This window comes from Delphinapterus leucas, chromosome 13 (assembly GCF_059928025.1).
Source record: "Delphinapterus leucas isolate spDelLeu-1000000601 "Yukka" chromosome 13, BTC_Dleu_Yukka2, whole genome shotgun sequence".
NCBI classification, from domain to species: Eukaryota; Metazoa; Chordata; class Mammalia; order Artiodactyla; family Monodontidae; genus Delphinapterus; species Delphinapterus leucas.
This window is the reverse complement of record NC_143141.1, coordinates 14,476,855-14,495,688: the sequence shown is the minus strand read 5'-3', so window position 1 is coordinate 14,495,688 and position 18,834 is coordinate 14,476,855. Positions and strand designations below refer to the sequence as shown.

General features: G+C 45.1%; 1 protein-coding gene across 1 annotated transcript in view; it reads right to left on the bottom strand.

Moving 5' to 3' along the window:
• REEP1 (receptor accessory protein 1) overlaps positions 1–18,834 on the bottom strand; it is a 109,760-nt gene that overhangs the window by 42,775 nt on the left and 48,151 nt on the right. Inside the window, exon 2 of the mRNA XM_089922862.1 lies at positions 13,464–13,536. Within this exon, the coding sequence (XP_089778988.1) occupies positions 13,464–13,536 (73 nt within the window). The remainder of the gene's footprint in view (positions 1–13,463; positions 13,537–18,834) is intronic.

Here is an 18,834-nt window from a genome sequence, read left to right as displayed (position 1 = left end):
AAAACACAGGAGTAAATTCTTGTGACCTTGGATTAAACAATGTTTTCTTAGATGTGACATCAAAAACACAAGCAATGAAGGAAGAAAATAGATAAATTAGACTTCGTCAAAATTTAAAACTTTTGTACTTCAAAGGATACCATCAAGAAAGTGAAAAGACAACCCACAAAATGGGAAAAAATATTTGCAAATCAATATCTGATATGGTATTTGTATCCAAATAATAAAGAACTCATACAACTCAATAATAAAAAGACAAAACCCAACTTAAAATGTGCCAAGGGCCCATATCTTTTAGAAAATGAATCAATAATTAATAAATCCAATACCCATTTATGATAAAAACTCTCAGCAAAGGAATAGAGGGGAACCTCTTCAACGTGACAAAGAACATCTACAAAAAACACTACAGCTAACATCACACTTAATGGTGTGAAATTAGATGCTTTCCCACTAAGATCAGAAACAAGATAAAGAGGTCCCCTCTTAACACTCCTATTCACTATCATACTGGGAGTCCTAGCTAATGCAATAAGACAAGAAATGAAATAAAAAGTATACAGACTGTGAAGAAAGGCATAAAACTGTCTTTTTTTTCAGATGGCATGACTGTCTATATAGAAAACCTAAAAGGACTGACAAAAACAAAACCAAAAAACCTGGAACTAATGAGCAATTATAGCAAGGTTTGAGGACACACGGTTAATATATAAAATAATCATATAAAAAATATAAAAACCAATTGCTTTCCTATATGCCAACAAAGAACAACTGGAACTTGAAATTTAAAAGAAAAATACCATTTATGGTAGCACCAAAAAATTTAATTACTTAGGAATATACCTAACAAAATATGCAAAAGCTCTGTATGAGGAAAACCACAGTACTCCGATGAAAGAAATCAAAGAAGATTTAAATAAATGGAGAGGTGTTACATGTTCATGGATAGGAAGACTCAGTATTATCAAGATGTCAGTTCTTCCCAACTTGATCTATACATTCAATGTAATCCCAATTGAAATGCCAGCAAATTGTTTCGTGGACATTGACAGATTAATTTTAAAGTTTATATGGAAGGGCAAAAGATCTGAATAGCCAATATGATACTGAAGAAGAAGAACAAAGTTAGAGAATGGACACTACCTAACTTCAAGACACAAGCTACAATAATCAAGACAGTGTGGTATTAGTGAAACTACAGATAAATATGTCAGATAGACTAGACAAATAGAATAGAGCTCCAAAACAGACCACATAAATATAGTCAACTGATCTTTGACAAAGGAGCAAAGGCAAATCGATGGAGAAAAGATAGTCTTTTCAATAAATGGTGCTGGGAACAACTGGATATTTGCATTCAAAAAAAATTGATAGATATAGGTGTTGATCTTACATCTTCCAAAAAATTACTCAAAATGGATCACAGACCTAAATGATAGATGCAAAATTATAAAATTTCTATAAGATAACACAGGAGAAAATCTAGGTGACCTGGAGCTTGTCAATGAATCTTAATACATCACCAAGAGTGTGACCCATGGAAGAAAAAAACTGGTAAGTTAGACTTCATTAAGATAAAAAACTTCTGCTCTGCAAAAGACATTGTTAAGAGAATGAAAAGACAAGCCACAGACTGGGAGAAAATATTTGCAATACATATATCTGAAAAAGGACTTGTATCCAAAATAAACAAAGAATACTTAAAACTCAACAACAACAAAAATAACCCAATTTTTAAAATGGCAAAAGATCTGAAAGACACCTCACCAAAGAAGATATACAGCAACTTATTAACAAATATTTTGTTATAAAGCTAAATTTTTCTTCTGTCACCACTTAACAAGACACTTATCCTAGGAGAAAAAGGGTGGGTTCAATATTATTTTCTTTAAAAAGCAGAAATATGTTAAAGAATCTATAGGGAAAGGTAGATATAATGAGTGAAGAGATGGGAGATTTCAAGAGAAAGAAGGAAAATTTTTAAAAAGAACTAAACGATATCCTAGAACTGAAAAATACAATATCTGAAAAAAAATTTTTTTAATTATTGAATGGAATTTATAGCAGCTTGGACACAAAAAAAGATTTGTGAACTTGAAGACAAGACAATAGAGTCAACCAGGCTGAAGCCTAGATTGGAGGAGGGCAGGTGCGGAATGAAGAGTCTCAATACCTGTAGAACAGCATCAAGCAGTCTAACACATATGGAATAGGAATTCTAGAGGAGAGCAAAAAGAGAATTGGACAGAAAAATTATCTGAAGAAATATCGACTCAAAATTTCCAAAATTTGACCAAAATATCAAACCCACAAGACCATGGAATCCAATGAATTGAAGCAAGATAAATATGAAGAAAACCACACCTAGCCACATCATAGTAAAACTGCTAAGAAGCAAAGAGAAAATCTTAAGCAAGGGAAAAAAGACATTACATACAGGGGAATGACAATAAGAATTATAACTGACTTTTTATCAGAAACAATGAATACCAGAAGAAAATGGAATAACATCTTTAAAGTGCTAAAAGAAAAAAAAAGTGTCAACCTATAATTCTATACCCAGCAAAAATATCTTTCAAACATGAAGGCAGTTCTGGTGAATCTCCATTGTCTTTGTGACTCTGAAACATGTGGCACAATAGACTAATTAGAGGACTTCTCTATTTAGAAAAACAAGACAGTCCCCTGGAAACAAGGCTGGCTTAGTCCATCAAAAGAAACTACTATTGGGGCTTCCCTGGTGGCACAGTGGTTGAGAGTCTGCCTGCCGATGCAGGGGACACGGGTTCGTGCCCCGGTCCAGGAAGATCCCACATGCTGCGGAGTGGCTAGGCCCGTGAGCCGTGGCCACTGAGCCTGCGCGTCCGGAGCCTATGTTCCGCAACGGGAGAGGCCACAACAGTGAGAGGCCCGCGTACCGCAAAAAAAAAAAAAAAAGAAAGAAACTACTATCTAAGATGCTACATGCTACCAAGGTTATCTGCAGCAGAACGGGCTCCTTATCAGGGAGCAAACAAGATCTAGTCCAGCTGTAAAGTCCATGGCATACTGGGGCCCAAGATCCAGGAATTCCCAACACTGGTATCCAGATATACTGCCAAGAGCCTGAATTCCCTCTCTGGAGGCTTTTTCTTTTTAGTGTTCAAACCACACTCTAGTATCTTTGGTTAAAAACAAAGGAAAATGATAACAACAATAAAAAAATATTTTTCCTTGACACAACGCTTAGATACAAACTTCTCCAGTGGGTCACCTACACTTGCAGTGTCTACTTCCTCATCCCTCACTTACTCAGTGCACTGCATCCGTTACATCAAAACTGCCCTCACTGGGGTCTTTGAAACATATTTCAAGGGGGTGTAAGGGACCCTTTTTCAGTTTTTCACTTGACTTGCTTGACTTTTCAGCTAGATGTGAAACTATCACTTACTGAAAAGCTCTCGCACACTACCTGATTTCCCTCTCAACTTTCTGGCTACTTCTCAGGCTCATCAATTCCTCCCCAGGGCTTTGTTCTTGACATCCTCTTCTAACCCTAGACTAGACATTCTCCCTTTAGGAAGTTCTGCATTCTTCACCTAACGCAGCCAATGAATCAAGTTCTGTCACTTCCACCCTCTTATTTCTCTTGAACTTATCTTTTCTCCATCCCTCTACCATTACTTCAGACCACCACCATCTCCTGCCTAGAACAAAACTACAGCCTTTTGATTGGTTTTTATACCTCTACCCCCTTCCCAATCCGTCCTCCATATTCCAGTCAGAATGACCCAAATTTGATGATTCTCCTTCCTAGCTTAAAGCCTTCAATAGCTCCTTATTGTTGTTACAATAAGGCCCCAATTCCTTAAATTGGCTTACAAGTCCTTGCATAAACTGGACATTGATTACCTCCACCAAAAGCTCTCCTCCTCACACATACCTTCTCGAATTTTCCACTCCAATTATAACGAACCTCTTTCAGTTTCCTAATAGAGCATCTTCTTTTGCCTCCAGATTTCAGCCCTCAGATATCAACTTAACTGTCATTTCCTCCAGGAAGTGCCCAAAGTTCACGTATCCTCTCCTTTCTTCCTCCCATGGTATCATACATGTTCCCTGTCATAACACTTACCACTCTGCTTTGAAAGTATCTGTTTATTCTGATGTTTCTCTTCCTACATTGTAAGTTCCCTGAGAGTAGAGACCAGTTCTTCTTGCACATCATTATATCTTTTGTACCCAAAACAGTTCTTGGCACATAGTAGGTTCTAGGTGAATATGTTTTAAATGCCTGGATTAGAATGTTGGGTGTTGTGAATGGAAAAGAAAGAACGGTCTCAACAAGGTTGAGATGGAATACACTTTGGAAAATACTGGTCTAGGTGGCTTTTTGAGAAGACAAAATTAGATAGCTTGCAAAGCCGCAGATGCTCCCCATGAGATGGATTGCTAGGTATACATGGGATGAAAGGGTCCTGGTGAAGCCAGGACATGAGTGATGGATAGTTATGGAGCCTCTCACACTAGCAAGAAAGTAAAGAAAGAGCCAATTTAGGGAGAAGAAGCTAAGCTCCATGAGGCAGAGGACAGTCTGAGGGTCCCAGAGAACATCCAAGAAGAATGCCCAACAGGCCTCTGGAAAGGCAAAACTAAATCTCAGGAGGGGGGTTGGGGCTGAAGACAAAGGTGAGGGAGCCAAGGCAGAGAGGAGGCTGGAAGTGTTAGCCTAAAAGAAGTTTCCATCATGTACTCCTCCACTTTAAAACACTTTCATGCAGAAGGAAGGGTCTGAGAATGACTCACTGAGCTTCACAAGGTAAATGAAATACTGGTGACTCATTCACGGAAACCATAAATAAATTACCTGGAAATGGTTTTCCCCCCTAGGCCTCAGAGAAACCAAATGTAAGTTATTTTTCCAAGATTTGAAATAGAACTTGCCAGGTTTGAGGGATTCTACCCAAAATTCCTTGCAAGATGAGGGGGAGCTTGGGTGGGCCAGCATCCAAAAAAGAGACAGAAAGTTATTGCTGATTTGCGAGGTTATCACTGGGGGCAACTCTAGAGTGGAGAGTTGACAGCATAACTGGGAACTCCCTCTGGACTGGTCAAGCACAGGAATGAGAAGATAGGAGAGCAGTGGTAACCCTAGGCCATAATAAAAGGTGGGAAGCAGAGCTTGTTGACCTTCCATGAGCCACAGAGGCGGGCTGAGACCCCACAGCCCATCAGACCCTGCTCCCAGGGCTCCTGGGAGCCTGCAAAAGGTCTCCCCCATGAGTTGTGGAGACAGCAAAGTCAGCCACCTCTTAGCTTCGCCTCACCTTTAGCCTCTCCGATGCAGTCACACTAATATTTCTTGAGCCTCTCACATTTCCTCCTGCATCCGGGCCCTGCTTCAGCCTCACGGGGAATTCCCTATGCCAAATGACCGAGAAATGACAAATGTGAGGCTGGTTGACAGATGAGTCTGTACCATCTGCTGGCACGAGCTCACAGTGGACAACTGTATAGTCAGGGGTGACCTGGAGGGAGTGGGGAAGGAAATTCCCTGCAGGCAGAACTTTGAGCAGCACAGTTAGCCTGGAAGAAGAAATGTCCTGAGGTAATACATTTATACTGCCACCAGGTTTATTAACTGTATTTTCTTATTTTCTGTAGTCTTGATGCTGTGGCATCTGGGGTCCTGCTGACTGGAGAGAGACTGCCCCCTCTAGGACTAGCTAATTCTTGAGACATTCTTGCCCCAGAGCAAACATGCAAACTGCCCAATCCAGTATCCATACTCCAAACTACCTCCTTTATGGAGCTCTCATAGGTAGCCAATACTTCCCAGCCCTAATCACCCCAGGACCTGGTACCAGATACCTAGAGGCAGCCCCTACACCCCAGAGCCTGCTGAAATTATTCCAACTAGCCAGTTCTAAGCTTGCTTACTCTGCCTTGCTTTGCCTTTCCCACAGAAACCGTGATAAAGGTCATTGCCCACATCTTCCCCTCACTGACCCTGGTGCTTCTCCATGTGGCCCTGCATGGGGTGTTGTGCCTCCTACTTCCAGGGAACTGTGAGTAAAAGCTTCTGCCTCCATGAGCCATTTCTGTGTCTGCATGCCTTACCATACCTGATTAAAACCAATCTGGGATACATTTTAAAACACCAGGTAAGAATCTGGATAGATGATGAGGTACTTGGAAGGGACAAGACTGAGCGATTGGTGTTGAGGTGCTTTGGAAATTATACGAATGGGCCCACAGAACGCAAATATTTGTGGTCCTTGCTAATGCTCACCAAAAGGTCCTGATGGCAGAGGAGGCTCTTGGTAATCAGGCGGATGAGATGACCAGCCCTTTGCATGTCTATGAGCCTTTTACCCCAACATGATATTGCATGTTCAATGGGCTCATGGACCAGTGGTCATGTAGACAGAGGGAACACATGGGCTCAGCAATGTTCATCCCTCTCACCAAGGGCGACCTGGCCATGACCCTGCTCAGACACCAAGTTGCCAGCAGTAGTGACTAAGTATCTCTAGGACAGTACCATATCTTAAGGCACCAGCCAGCATCCTGGGAGCAGGCTCATCATAACAAGCCCCTTCCTTCATAGAAAGGGCAGCATAGACTCTTTTCTGGAATATTCATTTATTGGGTATGTGGACTTGCTTTTCCCACTGCCATGTTTCTGGCAGCCATACAGCAAGCTGTGGACTCAGTGAGTGCCCTGTTCATTTTGATGTATCCCAACATTGCTTCTGACCAAGGGCCCTCGTTTACAGCAGAAGAAATATGACAGTAGACTGATGTTTTGGGGAATCACTGATCTAATCATGTACCCCAATGCCCTGAGGCAGCTGGCCTTATACAATGCTACAAGAGCTTTGGAGAGTTCCAGAAAAGAACCAGGTGGGAGTCAGTATTCTGTGAGGTGATACGCTGTCCTAGAGGATGCAGTTTCCTCTCTGAACTAGTGACCAACACGAGGTACTGGATCTTAGCCAGAATCTAAAGGTTCAGGAACCAAGGAAATGAGGGTGGTGTTTCTTATGATTAAGCCTAACGCTAGCTCCTTGTAACTCAAAGTGTGCTTCATGGGCTGTGGTTCCAGTTCACTGGAAACTCCTAGGAGCTTGCAGAATCTCAGGCCCTACTCCAGAGCTAATGGATCAGAATCTGCATTTTAGTAAAACTCTCTATTTATTCATATGCATGTTAAAGTTTGAGAATCACTGGTCTAACCCACTCACAACACTTCTGCTTCTCATCCTCAAACCTCTGAACTCTGCTTTTCAATAATTTTAGTACTTGAAAGATGGATGCTTCCGTGAGGGATATAAAATGGTTCTGATGAAGTGGAAGCAGAGACTAGAAGGTCACCTGGCCATTTCAAGACCACCATGCCACCAGGAAATAGATAATAAAAGGACTCATGGGCTTTCATGGGTTGACTGATCCTGCCTATTAAGGGGGACTAGAGTTGCTACTACACAATGTGGCAGGAAGGAGGGTGGATGGAATTTAAGGGTCCTCTAGGGGATCCCCTAGTATTGTCTTATTCAGAGGTAAAGTCAATGGATCACTACTACAACCCTACAGAGGTAAGACTACTAAGGTCTCAGATTCCTCAGGAACGAAGATTTAGGCCACACACTTGGAGAAGAAACCACACTGAAGGCACAGGGGAGCACTGATTGGATGGTGGAAGAGGGAAGTAATAGGAAAAGTTGTGAAAGACTTCGGAATGGGTGTCCTGTGGAATGCTACGTGCTGTCCAGAGCAGCCTTCCGAGTTATCTTAATTCTGCAGGTGTCTTGTTTTACAATGTCTTTGAGCTATTTTGCAACTTTGTAAGTTACAGAAAACTGATTACAATGCAAATAATTTAGTCTATAGATGTGCCAAAGAATTTTGTCCAATGGAGGTACAATTGGGCCCAATGGCCCTACTTCCCAAGAAATCAGTTGAATATCTATGAACAAATTCATTTAGTAATTCCTCAATGCTTATATATATATATGTTCTTTGGAGTCTCCTTTGAACTGTTTTTTAACACCTTACTGGTTCCCTCATTACTTAAGGAGTTAAGTAAAATTTTCAACATGTGTTAATTTTATATTTGTACAAGAATCATTATTTTACCCTTTTAAAAATCATCTTTTAACAAAAGACATAAATACCAACTATGAACTCATGACCACTTGCCTAAATAAGGACTGTGCCTTCTATCCATTTTCTTCCTTTCTGTGTTATGTATAGATTGAAATATTTTAACTAATTTTATTTTTATTTATTCTCCTTCTCCCCCAACATAGTACATACGGTGTATCAGTGATGGTTCACTTGACAATTTAATTTTTAGAGGGTTGAATATTAAGGTTAGATCCTGTCAGAGCCGGAGGATACTGGATCTGGAGCTGGACTCAGATGAAGAATTGGATTTAGCAAGCATCAATAAATGAGTGGTAGAGAATTCTTGTTGGAAGTTTTTTTTTCTTTTTCTTTTTGGCTGAGTTGGGTCTTCGTTGGTGTGCACGTCCTTTCTCTAGTTGCGGCAAGTGGGGGCTACTCTTTTTTTTTTTTTTTTTTGCGGTACGCGGGCCTCTCACTGCTGTGGCCTCTCCCGTTGCAGAGCACAGGCTCCGGACGTGCAGGCTCAGCGGCCATGGCTCACAGGCCCAGCCGCTCTGCGGCATGTGGGATCCTCCCGGACCAGGGCATGAACCCCTGTCCCCTGCATCGGCAGGCGGACTCTCAACCACTGCGCCACCAGGGAAGCCCGGGGGGTCTACTCTTCATTGCGGTGCGCGGGCTTCTCATTGCGGAGGCTTCTCTTGTTGCGGAGCATGGGCTCTAGGCGCGTGGGCTTCAGTAGTTGTGGCTCGCGGGCTCTAGAGCGCAGGCTCAGTAGCTGTGGCGCACGGGCTTAGTTGCTCCGCGGCATGTGGGATCTTCCCGGACCAGGGCTCGAACCCGTGTCCCCTGCGTTGGCAGGCGGATTCTTAACCACTGCGCCACCAGGGAAGTCCCTGGAAGGTTTCTTTAAAAGCCAAAACCTGGGTAAAAAAGTGGATGTGGATGTTGTGCAGCCCAAGAAGTAACTGTAATTTAGATCATTATACTATATATTTCCATGTATATAATATATAGGCATACCTCATTTTACTGTGCTTTTTTTAATGCACTTTGCAGATACTGTGGTTTTTTGGGGTTTTTTTTTTTTTTTACAAACTGAAGGTTTGTGGTTAAGCAAGTCTATTGGTGCCATTTTCCCAAAAGCATTACCTTTTTTTTTTTTTTTTTTTTTTTTTGAGGTATGCGGGCCTCTCACTGTTGTGGCCTCTCCGTCTCCGGGGCACAGGCTCCGGACGTGCAGGCTCAGCTGCCATGGTTCAGGGGCCATGACTCATGGGCCCAGCCGCTCCGCAGCATGTGGGATCTTCCCGGACTTGGGCACGAACCCGTGTCCCCTGCATCGGCAGGCGGACTCTCAACCACTGCGCCACCAGGGAAGCCCAAAAGCATTACCTTTTAATAAAGGTGTGTATAGCGTTTTTTTAGACATAATGCTACTGCACACTTAACAGACTACAGCATAATGTAAAAAACAACTTTTATACGCAGTAGGAAACCAAAAAGTTTGTGTGACTCACTTTTTGGTGATATTCATTTTATTGTTGTGGTCTGAAACCAAACGTGCAGTATCTCTGAGGGGGGCTGTGTGTGCGTGTGTGTGTGTGTGTGCACGCGTGTGTGCGCGCGCGTATGTATTTTTGTTAAACTACCAGCATCCAAAGCCTTCTCATTTGGAGGGTGTCTCCCAGCATGCAGGTCTTTATGGGAGGCAAGGCCTATTATCCAGGCTTGGAAAAATCAAATGCCCGTATCCAGGGTTTTGAATCTTCATGAAATGTTCCAAAGCCATGGGCAGCTGGCAGACAGTTCCATGGTGGTGACCTGGGCAGCAGCTTCCGAACCAGACCCTTCCTGAGGTATAAGCTTGGCTGTCACCCAGCCTTCTCAGATCTTCCCCAATTTCTGAATATCTTTCCCCCGGCTTCTAGTTAATCCTACAAATTCCCATAAATTCCTTTCTGTTTAAGTTTTTGTCTCAAATCTTTGACTACTGCAGTAAGTTTGGAAAGACATAAAAAGCTATGAACATCAAGAGCGGTGTTTCTCAAATTGAGGATCTTGTTAAAAATGCCAATTTTTATTCAGGAGGTCTGGGTAGGGCTTGAAACTCTGCATTTCTAACTAGCTCCCGGGTGATGTTGATAATGCCGGTCCACAGACCACACTTTGGGTGTTGAGAACAACAGCACTGAACGTGGGCCTTCCCTGGTGGTCCAGTGGTAAAGAATCTGCCTTCCAATGCAGGGGATGCGGGTTCGATCCCTGGTCAGAGAGCTAAGATCCCACATGCTGAAGGGCAACTAAGCCTGTGCGCCACAAGTACTGAGCCCACACGCCTCAACTAGAGAGCCCATGTGCCACCAACTACAGAGCCCATGTGCTCTGGAGTCCTCGCACCACAACTAGAGAGAAGCCCGCCCACCGCAACAAAAAATCCCACGTGCCGCAACTAAGACCCAACACGGCCAAAAAAATAAAGAAAATAAATAAATATTTTTTTATAAAAAAGAAGCACTGAATGCTTGTAGAGAAGTGGCTGGAAAGTAGAGAGAGAAAGATCAAGAAGGTTCAACGCTGTCTAATGGAGTTTGGACTTCATCCTGCAAGTAATAAGCAGCCATGAAAGGATCCAGGGGGAGTAAAATGAATAGATTTCCATTTTTCAAAGGCTTGTCGAAGTGATGTAGACAACAGAGCATGAGATGAGGGACAGGAGGTGGAGAAACCAGTTAGCGGTATGGCCGGCAGAATAACAACCCCTGCCCCCAAAACGTCCTCGCCCTAATCCCCAGAACCTGTGAGTATATTACATTATAAGACAAATGGGACTTTGCAGTTATTAAGTCAAGGACTTTCAGATGGGAAGATTATCCTGGATTATCCAGGCAGACCCAATGTATTCACATGATCCTTACAAGTGGAGAACTTTTCCTGGCTGCGGTCAGAGGGAGACAGGATTACGGAAGAACGGTGGGAGACGCAATGCTGCTGGTTCTGAAGATGGAGAAGGAGGCTCGAGCCGAGGAATGCAGGTGGCCTCCAGGAACTGGAAAAGGCGAGGAAATGGACTCTCCCCTACAGCCTCCAAAAGGAGGCTTGATTCCAACTCAGTGAGACCCATCCAACCTCTGACCTCCAGAACTGTGAGATAATACATTTGTGGTTTTTTTTTTTTTTGGCTGCATCGTGCAGCTTGTGGGATCTTAGATCCCCGACCAGGGATTGAACCTGTGCCTCCTGCAGTGGAAGCCTGGAGTTCTAACCACTGGGCCACCAGGGAAGTCCCGCATTTGTGTTCTTTTAAGCCACTAAATTCATGGTAATTTGTTACCGTGGCAATAAAAAAATCGAATACAGGAGGCCACTGTGACATTCCAGGGAACGACGATGACAGCCTCATTGAAGAGAGAGGCAGCACAGAAGGAGAGACCTGGTTTGAAAGATTTTAAGGAGGATACAGAGGAAGGGTCATAGTCACCACCTGGGCATCTGGGTGGGGATGGGTGGTGAGGAAAGGACAGGAGTTAAAGGTTTTTCTCTCGGACAAATGGGTCTGTTGGTCAAAAGGAGGGAAAGAAGTGAGTGCAAATGCATGTGGGAGAAAGCATGTGAGCATGCATGCAAGTGTGTGAGTTGAGCGCATGTGAAAAAGTGCAGGAAAAGGAGGCAGGTCTCCCGTAATACCACTGGGTGCCTTGCTTCCAGTTCCATTTTTACTGAGAAGCTGTCTAATCTTAGCTCTCAAGCTTTCCCTCCTGGGAAAAGCACGTGCTCACCGCCAACACAAACAGCTGCTCTGCTCGTCAGTTATATTTTTCAGTTTAAAGTAATGATTGCCGTTCTAGGCATAAACCAGGCTCCTGTTGAGTTTAGATAGAGCAAAACAATTCAACAGGGTTTGCTCTCTCCCGGATGAGCGGACCGCGTTGAGTTTCTACCCCTGCAAATCCCGAGGATCAGACCTTGAACTGCGGTGACCCCTGCTTTGCTTCCTTTCCTGGCACAGCATCCCCCCTCCCCAGGCTGGAAGCAGTCGGGGAAAGGGACACCTGGAGGAGGCTGCCCAGTGCTTTCCCCTGGGCCGAGTCCATTAGGAATCATGAGGTTCTGTGCTTGCAACTTAACAGCTACTTATAGTTCACACTCTGAGATGCGTTCACAGACACATACTGGGGACCCAGCCTCCACAGGAGAACACGCCCCGTCTGGATCCTCTGGATCCCCTGCTTCGTAGCAAATGCAAGCCGGGCAAGCAGTTCTAGGAAACTCAGAGAGTGGGTGTAGGCAGCTCTGGTTGAGCTGATCTGGAGGTGGCTGGTTTCAACCTAAGGACATCCTGGGAAAGCTGAGAACTTGCAAACCTGCTTTGAATGATGTCTTTGCCTGTGCCTAACTTGCCAAGTGACCTCCTCTGAGTAAAAGCGGAGCAAAGACCCTTTGTCCCTCACAACACTAGGCGCTAGGATTGTTGATATCCACCCACTGCTCAGATGAGGAAACCGAGGCTCTTGGAAGTTAAGATTCTTGTCAAGCATGGTGCCAATCAGACGTCAGAGCCAGAACTTGACTTCAGTCTCTTGATGATAAAATCTATATCTTTTGTACTTCGACCTGGGATACTGTCCCCCCTGGGGAGGGACACTCCTCCCTCCCCAGCCACCCCCCCACAGGTCTTCATCAATCAAGGTGTGGTCTGATGGTTCTCCTGCCCAGAGGTGCCCAGCACATTTAGGGCTGTGACTGGGGCACCCAAATGACCCAACAGTAATACAATCCTCCAACCAGTAAGTACTCCTAATCCCCTGCCCGTGTGTTCAGCCCTCTGCGAGGTGCACTGGGAAACAGTCATAGGACGATGGTAACTCCTGCCCTCTAAAAGCTTATAAAGCAACAGGGCTTAAACAGTGGGGTGTTCAAATCACAGAACCGGCATGGGGATCAGAATTGCTAGGCAGGGTCTGCTGGACTTTAGGACCTGTGCTCCTGCCTCCAATGCCAGACTGTCTCCCAGTAACGCTGCTTTCCAGTCCAGACAAGGAAACTGAGGCTCAGAGAGGTGAAGTCACTCTTCCAAGGCCATAGAGCGGCCTGTGGCCACTGGGGGCCTCCAATCCGAGGTGCCATTTCCTCTTGCCAAGCCTCCCCGCCGTGCTCACTTCCACACTCTAGTCCTAAAGAGGAGGTCTAGCCGGGAGAGGACGCCTGGGTCACACCCAGCAGGTCGCCGTACTGCCCTGCTTCCCAGTACCCACCGAAGAGGGCATCTGCGCCCCGCCCCTGCACTTCACGCCCAGCTTCCCCCATCTAACCCCATCACCACCACCACCCCGCCCCCAAAAAGTGCTACTTACATATTCTTTAATGTCCTTCGATTTCACAGCCTTGTAGGAAGAATATGCAGGGTAAAGGGTGCCAAATATTAGCCTGGAGGGGAGAGAGAGGGGGAAAAAAGAGAAATGTGATTTTCATTCATCCTATTTGATGGAAAATGTCATCTTCGATGCAAGAAGCATCCTCCAAGCTACAGAAAATGCTGCTGTGAGGCTTGATTAATTTTTCTGAATGCCCTGAAGGTTTTCTGCTCATGGCTGGGACGTGCTTAGGAACCTCTATGTCCTGTTACAGATCCACACCGACCTCCTTCAATCTGTCATTTGGCAACACAGCAGGGTGGTTTGAGGTCATGAAGCCAAAAATGGGGCCATCCTCTGGAAAGGCCGAAATTATATCTGGGGAACAAGATAAGACAGCTAAGGGGACAAACGAGTAGTCTGAAAGGAAGCAAGAAATTTAAGAAAGAGAGGGATGGCCACAGCGCCAAAGACACAGGCAGCTTGGGGAAGCCCACTGGATTCCGTCACAAGCCAGCTCAGAGAGGGGGGTCTCCCCAACACCCCCGTGATGTCCCGCCCCCTAAGCAGTATTCTCAGATACCAGGGAGAATCCTCCTTCCTCTGTGAGCCTTTCCTGACCTCAGCACCCCCTGAAGATTAGGTTCCTCTCCCGTTCGTTACTGCCACTCCCTAGATAGTCCCCTTTCTTAGCCCTTATCCACACCACGTGCAATGGTTTATTCAATGTCTGTCTCTCCCACAAGCCTTTTAAGTTCCACGAAGTCGAGGATGGTGTCTATCTCGCTCATGGAACCACACCCCCTGGGACTGGTAAGTGCTCAGGAAATATATGTTCATTCTGGGAAGTTTCAGAGAGTGGTGAAGCAAAGGCCAGAGCCACCCAGGGGACACTCGTGACCTTGGGACTGAGGTCTCGGCAGCAAGGGGATGCCGGACAGCACCGGTCTGATTCAGTAGAGCCTCGGGCACAACACCACAGGCTCCAGAGAAATAAACACACCGTCCTTTGGCACAGATGCCCTGCTTATTAGCCACATCTGCCAGGGTGGTGTCCAGCCCCTGCCCTGAGGCAGCGTGTGAGCAGCAGAAGAGACAGGTGGAAAATGCATCTCGACCCAATGGCCCACGGATCTGCTCCTCTGTGAACCCCGATGGCCAAAAACACCTCCTGAGTGGTCACAGAGGTGGGAAGCACGGGCGCCCAGACGAGGGAGGCCAGTACTCCGTCCGTCTGCTGGACTCGCATGTGAAGTGGCTGCCAGCATCCCCCCCACCTGGTTCCCTTTGGACAGCGCAGGGACAGCAAGACGAATTTGCTTTCCAGTCTCTAAAAGCTCTGAAACACTGACATGTAAGGGAGCAGACTCAGTATTTCACTGCCCAGGGGAGGGAGAATGGGATGAAAATGGCGAGTTCTTCTAAATCTATTTTGGAGAAAAGAAGTAACAAATGAAGCAGGCCCAAGCCAAAGGGGCTTGGGACTTATGTCCATTCAGACTGAGTGCCCCTGACAAGGCCCTTCTCCTTCCTGGCCTCCCAGACCCTCCTCCCTCAGCTCCGGACCCTAAGGCCAGCAGCTGCCCCCCGGTGAGCCGGGCTCACAAGCTCACAATCTGTGACTTCCTGCTGTCTCCCTCTTCTGCCTGAATTTTAGTGCATGATCTTCCCACAACCCTTTTATTTCCCCCGATAAAGTCTCACTAATCCTTTAAGATCCACCTCAAAAGAGCCACTTCTGTGCGTCTTTGATCACTTGTCCCTCAGAATTTTCCTGACACTTGTTACGTCTATTACAGTCCTTATGTAGTAGTTGTAATTTTAAAAAAAATTAAAAACAATGATATTAATATCACTGAGTACTCACTAATGCCAGGCACTGCTCTACAGCCTGTATATTCTCTCAACACCCATACGGGATAAGAATTCTTACTACTCCATTTTACAGACTAGGTACTAGGACACTGAGGCCCAAAGAGACACAACAGCCAGGAGCCGAGCTGGGATGTGACCTGGGTAGCCTGACAACAGGCTTACTGTCTTCTCCCAGGGCTGCCTGGGCTGGTTGAGCCAGACCATCCAGGCCTGGGTGATCAGTGGGTTCCCTAGCACCTCACACAGCCCTTGCCCAAGTGGGTGCCGGACACGTGTCTGATGGGTGAATAAATGTCAAACGATTGCAATCTCTCTCCAAGGAACCAGCCCACTTGAGAGATTCACATGACTCTCTCTACAAGCTCAAGAGGAAAGCTGGTAAAATTCTTAGAAAGATCTAATGCTGCTTAAGAGCTCAAGGTCGGCTCAAGAGTGGGAAGGGAAGGCTTGAGTGCCATTCTCTAGAGGGAAGACGGGGCTCTGTGCTAACACACGCCTCCCAGCTTTCTGTGAACAGAGCCTTGCCTGGCACCTCAGAGCCGCAGAGCTCTGCACCCACCCTCCCTCTGCCCACTGCCATTTACTGCTACCCAGAAGGCCCCTCCCCAACTTACTGCCTCCATCTATCTGCCTGCTGCATTCCTCCTATCTGTGCCCTAATTCCTCCTACTGCTCCAAATTAGGGGGCTTCAGCCAGGTTGTCTCTCCCATCTCCTCCACAGCTGCAGTGGAGGGACCATGAGCCTCATGTGAATTCTAGCCTCTAAGGCAGTGGTTCCCAACTGGGGGTGATTTAGCTGCCTGGGGGACATCTGGGCAATGTCTGGAAACTGGTTGTCACAGCTGAGAGAAAGCTATTGGTATCTAGCGGGTGGAGGCCAGGGATGCTGCTAAACACGCTACAACATACAGGACAGCCCCAGTAAAGCATGATTTAGTCCACAGCATCAGAAGTGCTCAGGCGGAGAAATTCTGGTCTAGTGTGATGTTTCCTGGTCCTTGGGTCCTGGACCCTTCACCCAACCATCATGGGCAATCTGTCCCAAGAGTTTTTTTTTTTTTTTTTTTAAATCTGGGGAATTTATTTTTTATACAATCAATTCACTTTTAGTTGTTTTTTTTTTTGGCGGTACGCGGGCACTGTTGTGGCCTCTCCCGTTGCGCAGCACAGGCTCGGGACGCGCAGGCTCAGTGGCCATGGCTCACGGGCCCAGCCGCTCCGCGGCACTGGGGATCCTCGCGGACCGGGGCACGAACCCGCGCCCCCTGCATCGGCAGGCGGACTCTCAACCACTGCGCCACCAGGGAAGCCCAAACTACTTATCAACTTCTGACCAAGGAACAGAGGTATTGCTCACAGGAATTAACGGTTAACTGAGGCACCAGTTATAGTCACCGAGAAGGACAGCCCACCACTTCCCGGAGCCTGGAGTGACTGCAGGGGAGCAACTGTTGGCCTAGGGCTCAGCTACACGCTGTGGCACCACCGTTACCAACTGGGGCCAAGGCTTTTGTAAATCATGAAACGACAGTATCTTCCACAGTCTTCTCAGGCGTCTTAGTGTCGGGCCAACAATTCCCAATGCCAAGTTATCTTGAAAATTTAACAAAATCAATACTAGCAATATTTTTTTTTCTGAAATTAATTTTCAAATGAAAACAACAGGCCTATTTGTACAGTTGTCCATGTTATGATATAACAAATTGAATTTAAGAAGTGGTACACATAAGAGCAGGAAGCAAGATCTACCCCAGCTTGGAGAGGTCTCTGTAGTGTAGTGAATAGGGTATGGGGCTTCGAGGTTGTCTGACAGACTGAATTCAAATTACGGCTCATGCTATGGCAACATGGCGCTCTGGCACATGTTTTAAGCTCTCTCAGTCTCAATCTCAATTTCTTTATGTGTAAAAAGGGGAAAAACAATAACTGTATCATGGTTTGCTGTATGGATTAAATGAGCCTGAAGAAAAAAAAAAAGAAAAAAAAGAAATGGTACACCACAAAGGGGCTTTCAGAATACTGAATTTCTTGACCTGGATGGTAGTTATGCAGAGTTTTGCTTTTTAATCACAAATGTATATTAAACTGTACACAGGGCTTCCCTGGTGGCGCAGTGGTTGAGAGTCTGCCTGCCAATGCAGGGGACATGGGTTCGTGCCCCGGTCCGGGAAGATCCCACATGCCACGGAGCGGCTGGGCCCGTGAGTCATGGCCGCTGAGCCTGTGCGTCCGGAGCCTGTGCTCCGCAACGGGAGAGGTCACAACAGTGAGAGGCCCGCGTACCGCAAAAAAACAAAACAAAACTGTACACATATGTTCTATGTACTTTTCTGTATGTACACGTTATATATAATTTTTATTAAGTAATGTGCCATATTAAAAAAAAGAATTTTCTAACAAATGCTGGAGAGGGTGTGGAGAAAAGGGAACCCTCCTACACTGTTGGTGGGAATGTAAATTGGTACAGCCACTATGGAGAACAGTATAGAGGTTCCTCAAAAAACTAAAAATAGAGTTGCCATATGATCCAAAAATCCCACTCCTATGCATATATCCGGACAAAACTATAATTCGAAAAGTTACACGCACCCCTATGTTCATAGCAGCACTATTTACAATAGCCAAGACATGGAAGCAACCTAAATGTCCACTGACAGATGAATGGATAAAGAAGATGTGGTACATATATGCAATGGAATACTACTCAGCCATAAGAAAGAATGAAATGATGCCATTTGCAGCAACATGGATGGACCTAAAGATTATCATACTAAGTGAAGTAAGTCCGAAAAAGAAAGACAAATACCACATGACATCACTTGTACGTGGAATCTAAAATATGACACAAATGAACTTATTTACAAAACAGAAATGACTCACAGTCGTAGAGAACAGACTTGTGGTTGCCAAGGGGGAGAGGAGGTAGGGGAGGGATGGACTGGGAGCTTAGGATTTAGTAGATGCAAACTATTATAATATATATAGGATGGATAAACAACAAGGTCCTACTGCATAGCACAAGGCACTATATTCAATATCCTGGGATAAACCATAATGGAAAAGAACAGGAAAAACTATATATATATATAACACACATATAATATATATATATATATGTATGTATCTGAGTCACTTTGCTGTTCACCAGAAACTAACACAACATTGTAAATCAACTATACTTCAATAAAAAATATTTAAAAAATGAATTTTCACTAAAGGTCTTCCAAGTCATGAAGGTACATTGTTTCCTCCGAACATTAAAAGGTATTAAAATTTACACTGATTACATTTTGTGCTTTTTGTTCTTAATAACAGAAAAATATAGAATTTCTTTCTTTTTTTTTTTTGAAGATGGTAAGGCAGACTTTATCATCGATGTAAGTATAGGGATCACTGTAAAGGGATTTTACAGGGGGGCGGGGGGAGAAAGACCAGGCTCAACTCCAAATACAGCATGGGCGAGTGGGAATTTATAGCCAAGGAGCACGTGCGGTG